Here is a 9107-nt window from a genome sequence, read left to right as displayed (position 1 = left end):
AAAAAAAAAAAAAAAAAAAAAAAAAAAAAAACAGTTTTTGTTGGGGGAGGTTGTGTAATAAATGGAAACCCCGTTGCTGAAAAAGTAGAAATGAAAAAATAAAAGGACCAAAGGGAAAATTGATGAGAAAAGTTATCCGAACCCACACCTGTCCATAGATGCTCATTGGGCAGCTTAAAACGCGGTCTTTTTTACAAGATTACGACGCTGCCCGATCTGCCCGATACCGGACTGGAAAATTACGGGCAGTCGGTCTCCAGTAATCGCTCTCGTTTCTCTCACTTCCCCTTACCTCCCACCCTACCCCCCCTTCCTTCCCTCTCACCCTTCTCTGAGAGCCGCCGATAATTCTATATCTTCCTTTCTCTGTGTCTTTTCGATCTCGATCGGACGGTCCACAATGAACGTTGCTTCTCGTGCTTCTTTTCTGTGGTTTTAGATCCCGATACGTCCAGATCTACCATCTCCTTGCTCTGATCTGTCTTCTCGGTATGATTTTGCTCTCAATTCTTTGTTGCTTTCTTTCTCTATCTGTTTCTGCTTGATTTCTTCCGTTTTTTCTTGTTTTCTGCTTTTTGCTTCAGCTTCCTTGCTTGTTCTTCACTCTGCTAGTGTTTCCAGGTCGTTTGTTGATGGTTTTACTGAATTTTCTGTGGTTTGTTGCTGTTTTACTATGAATACCGAGTTTCATTTCTAGTTTACCTGTTGTTTTTGCCACTTTTGAGCTGAATTCACCGTTGACTTTATGGACTCTAGAGTTTGTGCTTCACTGAAAGACGACGCCTCTTTTCTTTCAAGTGGATGCGTCAGAAAACTTCCTCTGCTTTTAAATGGTATTTGAATATATCATAGAATGGGCCTTTTTGGATTTATAGTCCAAGGTCAAACCCTAGGCGGTAGAAACTACCAAATCAACACGGTAGGGTGCTGGCTGAGAGACTGAGGGACTGAGAGAATTTCCGATGGAGTTGGTGCTTTGTTATGATTTTCAGTCTTTTAATGGCTGTTTAAATTTTTGGGGACAGATCTCACGGTGGCCAGCTCTCTCATCAGATCTTTTTTTTTTTTTTTTTTTTTTTTTTTTTTTTTTTTTTTTTTTNTTGATGTATTTGCAGGGAACAAGTCGCCGCGCGAATGGAGATAACAAATGCTTCAGCAGGTGTCACGTTCGGTGCTGGCTCACTCGCTTGCGCCAGTCATGGTTTAGCTGCTTTACTGGCTTCGGCTCTGGTCAACACCCAGCTCCTGGCTCAGGCAAGTTTCTCTTTAACTTCCACGTTAATCCTTTTTATTACCAAGTTCAGTCTGCCTAGTTAATGATTATCTTGTTTACTTGATGGTTTGGATTGGTTTGTTTTCCTTATAAAACCCATTGGCTTTGGCCAACTGGGTTGTTGCTGAGTACGGCTGAGCTCGAGTCGTTAAAGTAGAAGCTTTAGCCTGTGTAGATTATTTTGGTTGATCTTTTCCCCCTTTCTTTTTCTAAATATTATATAATATGGAAAGTTCAAAACTTGAATAATTTTTTAAAAGAAAAATTGGGAGTTGTTCTCGAAATCACCGTAATAACGCGTCGAGGGATATTCTTGTGAATGTTCTTCTCTCTCTCTCTCTCTCTCTCTCTCTCTCTCTCTCTCTCTCTCTCTCTCTCTCTCTTCATCTTTCCTATTGGGCCATCATTCCATTAACCCCACTTGATGGGCGACTTGCGATGCTAAATTTACGGAAATACCCTCACTCCGACGACTTGAACTACACTCCATAACAACCCTCTTTCAATTCCTTTCATTCCAGTGGTTGAGGGGGGGCTTTCAGCTTGAATTGAGAATGGAATTAATAAAGCAATACTTCAGAATTTATTCGTTTGATGGGAAATTTCAGTATACAATTAAAAGATGTCGCCTTTGAGTTGAATATTAAGTTTTGGACTCGAGATCAAATTGTTCATGGAGTGTTTGTGGCTTTTTTTTTTTTTTTTTTTTTTTTTTTTTTTTTTTTTTTTTTTTTTTTTTTTTTTTTTTNAAGAATAGAGTATTTGCGACTTTTATGAGGATAGTTGGATTATGAATCAATCGTAATACGTGGTTTCTAGGCCCAAAAGAATCGGCTTTTTCCTTCCCACCATCCTCCTGCCTTTCTTCTCCTTAATGGATACCATTTCTGACATCCAATTGATGTTTAAGCTTGTTGTTATTAGTGGGTTCTTATCACGTTGGTCGGTGAACAGATCCCGACAAGAAAAGACAAGGGGAAAATAAAATATACTAAGAATAAAAGTGGAGAAGGTAAAAGTACAAAACAGAGATTCCCATATTGAAGGAACAGGGTAGACCATCAAAATATGCGAGGCCATGCTCTGCAGCTATTCATTCATTCATTCCTGTTAACATATGAACTCATTGGCGGCATATTCTGTTAGAAATTAGCATAATTTCTTATCAATACTAAGAATTGTAAAACAAAAGAACGTTGCGTAGTACTTACAGCTGGTCAATTCGTGACTTTTGAATTGTTTAGAATCGGATAAACTGGTAGAAAATTCTTATCTTGTATTAACAATATTGGGTGTATCAAGTTCTTGTCTTGTTTTAGCAATATTATGTGGTTTTTCTGTCTGTTTCGCTTAACCAAACAACCAGTTGCAAATGATATTGTTGGTTTCTAATATGCCTAACCTCATGGACTACTGTATTCTTGGAAATGTTGTTGCAGGAACCCCTTGGGGCTCGTCTGATCAAACCTGGAATGAAAGGGAATAGTCCCACCCAGTGCTCATCTTGCACACCACTTGATGCCGAAGAAGATGGTGATGATGATGAGGATGGGGATGGGGACTTAAGTGAAGGTGAAGATGAAGAGGATTTATCGTCCGAAGGAGACGAGTACGCCAACAACCTCAACGGCAACAATAAAAGTAATTCAAAGAAGAGTCAAGAGGGTGCAGCTGGTGGGGCAGAAGAGAATGGGGAGGATGAAGAAGAGTTCGATGGGGAGGACCAGGATGATGATGGTGATGACGACGACGATAACGATGATGGTGACGACGATGACGAGGATGATGATGGAGAAGACGACGACGATGGTGGAGAGGACGAGGATGAAGTAGCAGATGAGGAGGAAGACGAAGAGGAAGACGAGGATGAAGACGAGGAAGCACTCCAGCCTCCCAAGAAGAGGAAGAAGTAAACTTAGGGCCTTTTTTAATTGATTTAAATATTAGCTTCTTGAGGACGTCTGTTAGGCTATGTTCCAAATTAGTAATTATGTTTCTGCTGCGTGAGATTTAGAGTACTTTCTGAACTTTTTTTTCTGCAGCTCTGATAAAAATGGCAATTAGTTTCAATGCGTTTATTAATTATTAACGAAACAACACAATTGGAGGATGCGTTAATGTAAATGATGAACTGTGTAGCTATTTGAGAAGAACAGCATTCAAGTATCCACTTATACGCAATTTTGCTTTCTTCCATCTTCATAATAATGGAGAAGGAAGACGGCATGTTCATGGAGATGGGCCATCTCTTTTCATATTTTGCTGTAATTCTTCTCTACATTCTTGCCCCATTTTATGTATTTTTGTTCCTTGATTCCTTAATGGCAGGTTTATCGTCGTATTCCTCCCCCACTTATTCCACTGGCAAGCTGTGAAGAAGAAGGCTAACACACATCAGTTGGAGAGGGGAACGACACGTTATTTATAGGGCATGGAAGTCTCTCCCTAGTTGACGCATTTTAAAACTATGAGACTAATGATGTTACATAACGGGTTACAGTGGACAATATCTGCTAGTAGTGGAGGTATTAGTCGAAGTAGGGTTAACCCTCTTCATAGGAGACACGTTTTAAAACCGTAGCAGTGGGAGACACTGATCGAAGTAAGGCTAAACCTTTTCATAGGACATACATTTTAAAACTATGAGACTGATAACAAAACGTAACGGATTAACTCTTTATCATCCTTTGATCGGTCTTAGTTTGAAATGGGCCAGTTTTCATTTCCCTGAAAGAGCAGCGGTTCCTATTCAAGCCTGAACTGACCATATGCTTTTACTGCTCAGTTGCAGCTCCCAGTCCTTTGCCATATCCTTACATCTTTATGCTTTACATAGTCTTCGGGTGTTAAATAGACATCTTTATGTAAGATCGTTGTTTTTTTTTTTACAATTATTTGTGGTTTGGCTACTCATTTATCTTCAATTTAGCTCTTTTCTTTCTTTCTTTTTTAGTTTAAAGATCAAATAGTGATTAAGTGGCAAGTTAAATATTTAATTTTTATGAAGTAAACAAAATCAGTGGACTGTCAGCGTCGGGGTGCATGAAGACAACCTGTAAAACGGTGCCACGTTTTCTGGCACAAACTTGTTGGTAAAATTTATAACTAACGTGAAGGACAAATAATAAGATGACACGTATCACTCACACTCATCTGAAATCTGATATAATTAGGCGTTGTCGGTGTTGTGGTTTTGGTATTGGGATTGAAAACCATTTGCTGGGTTCTGTTTGGCGGTTTTCATTCTCAAAAACCACTTCCTCAGTTCCATTAATTCCCGTACCAAAATGATTAACAAAATGGGACCCAATAGACTAAACAAAGAATTGGATACTTTCCCTTTACTTTCTACCCCAACGTATTACCTAATACCTAACAAAGATGGAAAAAAAAAGCATGAGTAGATATTGTCTAACTATTATGTATCATTGTCAATTTTACGATCTATTTAAGTCTATTATCTATCATCATCATGAGTCTAACAATCTGTTTTTGCTTGTTATGTATTCAACTTCACAATTTTAAAACGTGTTTATTAGGAAAAAGTTTCTACACTTTTATAAAAAATAGTTCCTCACGATCTATTTTGGTTTATTACGTATCGTTGTCAGTCTAACGGTTTGTTTTGACTTGTTACGTATCGTCGTCAGCTTCACAATTTTAAAATGCGTCTACCTCTCTGACCGATATGAAATCGTTAGCTTCACAATTTTACTAGGGAGAGATTTTTACACATTTATAAGAAATGATTTGTTCTCCTCTCTAACCAACTTAAAATCAGATAATTTTTTAAAGTGGGTTTTATGAGACGTCCTCAACTAAACCAAATTAAACCAAACCAAATCAAACCAAACTTTTTTTTTTTTTTTTCTCTCTTCCAAAACCGAAACTTTTTCATCAAGATAAGCTTTATTTTGTAATTCCAAAAAAACCCTTCAATAAAATAAGAAAATGCAAATTATATTTGTTAAAATAAAATAAAATAAAATGGAAATTATACAATAAAATAAAATAAATTACTCCACCTTTTTTTTTTATATTTGTATTATACAGTCTACACCGACTTGTCGGCCTTATCCACAATCATCCCCCACTCTCTCAATATATTCCTCTCTTCTTCCCAAATGGGTCTCTACAAAATCAACTAAGAAAAGCTTCGAAGATCACACAGCCATGGCGGATATTGCCATTCTGGTCGCAGAGGAATACGAGAGGAGGATGAAGAATCCAAGGCAAGAACAGAAGGGGGCAGCAGAGCTTCAAGATTTGGTTTCTGGGGTTTCCATCTCTGCAACTGCAACTGCAACTGCGAGTAGGGTGAAGAAGATGATGGAATTGGAATTGGAATTGGAATTGGCCCAACAAAATGAGTTCAAATGGGTTTTTGAACCCAAATCCCAAATCGGGCGAGCCGCATCCACTGGATTCTTCTCCGCCTGAGTTCGTCTTCTTTGTATTATACTGTAAATCATTCCAATTTGTGCATTGTTTGTAATCTTATACTTTGTTGTTTCCCTTTTAAGGCTGCTTTCTGACTCTGCCTATGGTGGTTCGGCGACTCTCCTTCTTCTTGTGGATACCCAAATTGATCATCCTTTTCATTGAACTAAAACACGAACCATTCCATTTGAAACTCTACTTTAAAATGACGATTCTAAATTATTTCATGATTCAATCATTCTAAAGTTTATTATAGTGACATTTCTATATTAATTTTTCAACTTTTTAAACACGGAATATACTCCAACATATCACAGATGCTCAAGTCAATCTTAATCCTAGACACTCACCAACGTCCTCAAACGCTTTCACATGTTCAGCCTGATGTGCAAGTAAAAATGCGTTGCCATACCCATCATTCACTTGGTTTGGTTTGATGGTTTTGAGAGTTAAAATGAAATATTTCTTGGAAAAGTGTCTATTCCTTGTATACACGTTTCAAATCATGAGACTAACAGCGATATGTAATCGGCTAAAGTGGACAATATCTGCTGGCAGTGAACTTGTGGCATTGTAAACATTCCCTAGATGCATTTTAAAACTATGAGATTGATAGCGATACGTAACGGGTCAAAACAAATAATATTTGCTAGCAGTGGGCTTGGGCTTGGGCTTGGGCTGTTACAAACATTCCCTAATAGATGTGTTTTAAAACCATGAGATTGAAGGGTCAAAGCGGACAATATCCGCTAGCAGTGAACTTGGCCTGGTATAAACATTTTCCAGTCGATGCATTTTAAAATCATGAAATTGATAACGATATGGGTCAAAGTGGACAATATCTGCTAACAGTGAACTTGGCCTAGTATAAACATTCTCCAATAGATGCGTTTTAAAATCATGAAATTGATAGCATACCTAATAGGCCAAAGTAGACAATATCGACTAGTAGTGAGTTTGAGTTGTTGCGAACATTTCTTAGTAGATGCATTTTAAAACCATGAGATTGACAGTAATACATAACCGGCCAAAGCGGAATATCTATTAATAGTGGGCTTGAATTATTACAAACATTCTATAATAAATTGTTTTAAAATTATGAGGTTGACAACTATAGTTATATAGTTATAGACAAAAACAGAAAATATCTGCTAGAAGTTGCTCTGGCAGTTACAAAATCGAGTTACAAAATGGGGCAACAACAACGTGCAACAAACTCAGAGAACAAAGAACTCAGCCACCCCATTTCCCAAATGGATAAGGATTCATCTCCTCCATATGCGTTCTTTTGGTTTGGTGCTATTATTACTATTGAAGTCGTTCATCTACTTTCGGAATTTGACAATAAATGTCAAATCTTTTGCAACCAACCACTCAGTGCAATTGGAACTTACAGAACGATTCAGTTCATCATGCGAAGAATAAAGGTTCCACAAACATTTGGAATAGGAAATGTTTCAAAGTCCTTCTCGGGAACAGTTCTAAAACATAGGGAAATGTGTTGTTTTTGGTTGTTCTCAACGATGACTGATTCTGAGAACGCTAAGACTTCCAAAGTTGTAATTCCTTGAAAATGTAAAGAAACCTTGATATTACAAAGTCACCTAATCAAGGTTGTTAAACATGGTTTCTGAGATTCCCTCGTCTTTTGTAGAGATAAGGTTGAACAAAGTTTGAATAGTGAACCAAAAGGAGTCACTGGTTCGCACATCAAATCAGAGGCCTTGGAGTTTAACAGGATTGGTTGGATTCACTATCACTATTGGGGCATAAAGACAGGGAAGATGTGCCAATTTTCTGTTTGTTCCTGCATTTAATTGCTGCCCACCAACAGTGCATTTACTCCTCCTACCATATCCACCCAAATCACATGCAAATATCAAGGGAAACTCTGTTAAACTTGGATGAACTTCCTCTTCCTAATCACTATATGTTCTTAATAAATGCTGTCATGTACCACTTTAGTTACCTCGTAAGAGCACCATAACTTAGTCCACCAACTCACATCTACTATCTATAACTACACGTCCTGGCCCTACGTAGCCAAGGAATCCCAATAACAAGAGACTCTAATGGATTATCTAACTAACGTCTTCAATTTTTCGAAAGATCCTTTGGATTAACCTAAGTAAACTTCCTGGTGGAGAAAAGTTGCTGTGATTTGGATGACTTAGAGCGGATTTCAATGTGTTTTGGAACAAAGGTGCTGGTCAAGATGTAAATTGATTGTCCCCAAAAAATTAATGATTCATTGACGAAGAACCAGGAAAAGTAGGAAGAAATCAAGCAAACAAAGCATCAAACGGTTGGCTGGAGTAACTACAGGTAAACAGAAACATACACGATTTTACTCGATCTAACAACAGATCAATCGAACCAGAAGCGAGCTGTTACCTAACGCTATTGCTCGTCAAGTTTCAAGGAGAAACCAATATTCACTAGTTAATCTACACAAAATCAACATCCTATGTTATTTGATTATTTTCTGTGATGGACAAAATGAAATTAGATTTCTCCCTAGAAAAATCTGTATATACTGTTACCATGTAATGCTGATAACAAAAAGATGAGCTCCTCGTCGCTCCCGTCGTACTCTACACGGTCCCGCAGCCTGTGATAGCCGGCGACAATATCGTCCGGCAAAACCTTACTCCGGCAAAGCGGACACGTAGCGAAACAGAGTTTCAGCCAATTATCAAGGCAATCCTTGTGAAAAGTGTGGTTACACTGCAATTTCCGTACCTTCTCCCCTTCCTCGAATTCAGAGAGGCAAACGGCACACTGATCGGCGGGACTGGAGGTAATCTTATTGGAGAATCGAATCGTCGGATTCTTCTCCTCGATCAGTTTCAAAAACTGCGCCGTCGGAATCACGCGCTTGTCGACGTTAGGCCTCAAGCCGAAGATCGTGCGAACGAGAATAACTAGCTCGAGAATTAACAGGGTGAAGAAGACGGCGGTCATTGTGTGGAGGTGGGAGAAAAACTCGGAGAGAGCTCCCATGGCTGCCCAGATAGAGATTGACAGATAGATTCCAATTCTTCCAATTTTTTACTCTATCTGAAATTTCAGCACTCTATATCCTCTGTTTTCTTTATTTTTATTTTTATTTTTCCTCTTCTTTTCTTAAAAGAAACTCACACTCGTGGATTCATACAATTTCTGTGCAACCAATCTCAGTTCAGTACACGTGGAATTCCCTAAAACCGTGTTTATGGATAAACCAGCAATTATTAAATTATAAGTTTGATTCCTTTACCAAGTGCTACTTAACTATTGTAATAGAGTTTTGACATTTATTAAGAATATTTTATTAATTTATTTTTAATTCTCTCTACATATATATATATATATATATATATATATATATATATATATATATATATATATATAT

General features: G+C 37.8%; 3 protein-coding genes across 4 annotated transcripts; 2 read left to right on the top strand and 1 right to left on the bottom strand.

Annotated features, from left to right (window-relative positions):
* Window positions 1-162: 162 nt before the first annotated feature.
* On the top strand, window positions 163-3436 carry LOC111781260 (phosphopantothenoylcysteine decarboxylase subunit VHS3-like). The gene is made up of 3 exons (XM_023661757.1): window positions 163-489; window positions 1116-1254; window positions 2713-3436. The coding sequence occupies exons 2-3, from the start codon at window positions 1135-1137 to the stop codon at window positions 3184-3186; spliced, it is 594 nt and encodes a 197-aa protein (XP_023517525.1). The 5' UTR covers window positions 163-489; window positions 1116-1134; the 3' UTR covers window positions 3187-3436.
* A 1894-nt stretch (window positions 3437-5330) lies between these two features.
* On the top strand, window positions 5331-5911 carry LOC111781261. The gene has a single exon (XM_023661758.1). The coding sequence runs from the start codon at window positions 5447-5449 to the stop codon at window positions 5711-5713; it is 267 nt and encodes an 88-aa protein (XP_023517526.1). The 5' UTR covers window positions 5331-5446; the 3' UTR covers window positions 5714-5911.
* A 2032-nt stretch (window positions 5912-7943) lies between these two features.
* LOC111781027 (E3 ubiquitin-protein ligase RHA2B-like) lies at window positions 7944-8800 on the bottom strand. 2 transcript variants are annotated; one of them, XM_023661422.1, is made up of 2 exons: window positions 8456-8800; window positions 7944-8359 (listed from the first exon to the last, which is right to left on the bottom strand). In XM_023661422.1, exons 1-2 carry the CDS (start codon window positions 8714-8716, stop codon window positions 8231-8233), a joined length of 390 nt encoding a protein of 129 aa, XP_023517190.1. In that variant the 5' UTR covers window positions 8717-8800; the 3' UTR covers window positions 7944-8230. The 2 variants fall into 2 exon arrangements, with proteins under 2 accessions (XP_023517190.1, XP_023517189.1); XM_023661421.1 differs by having other exon boundaries at window positions 7944-8798.
* Window positions 8801-9107: the final 307 nt, after the last annotated feature.

Source organism: Cucurbita pepo, chromosome LG19 (assembly GCF_002806865.2).
Source record: "Cucurbita pepo subsp. pepo cultivar mu-cu-16 chromosome LG19, ASM280686v2, whole genome shotgun sequence".
Lineage (NCBI taxonomy): Eukaryota > Viridiplantae > Streptophyta > Magnoliopsida > Cucurbitales > Cucurbitaceae > Cucurbita > Cucurbita pepo.
Note: the sequence above shows the minus strand (reverse complement) of the source record. Positions and strands in the feature narration are given on the sequence as shown.

Bases quoted from the DNA above. Each gene is read 5' to 3' on its own strand.
- LOC111781260 (XM_023661757.1), top strand. From the start codon at position 1,135: ATGGAGATAACAAATGCTTCAGCAGGTGTCACGTTCGGTGCTGGCTCA. The intron at 1,255-2,712 runs GCAAGTTTCTCT...ATGTTGTTGCAG, and splicing joins ACACCCAGCTCCTGGCTCAG to GAACCCCTTGGGGCTCGTCT.
- LOC111781261 (XM_023661758.1), top strand. From the start codon at position 5,447: ATGGCGGATATTGCCATTCTGGTCGCAGAGGAATACGAGAGGAGGATG.
- LOC111781027 (XM_023661421.1), bottom strand. From the start codon at position 8,716: ATGGGAGCTCTCTCCGAGTTTTTCTCCCACCTCCACACAATGACCGCC.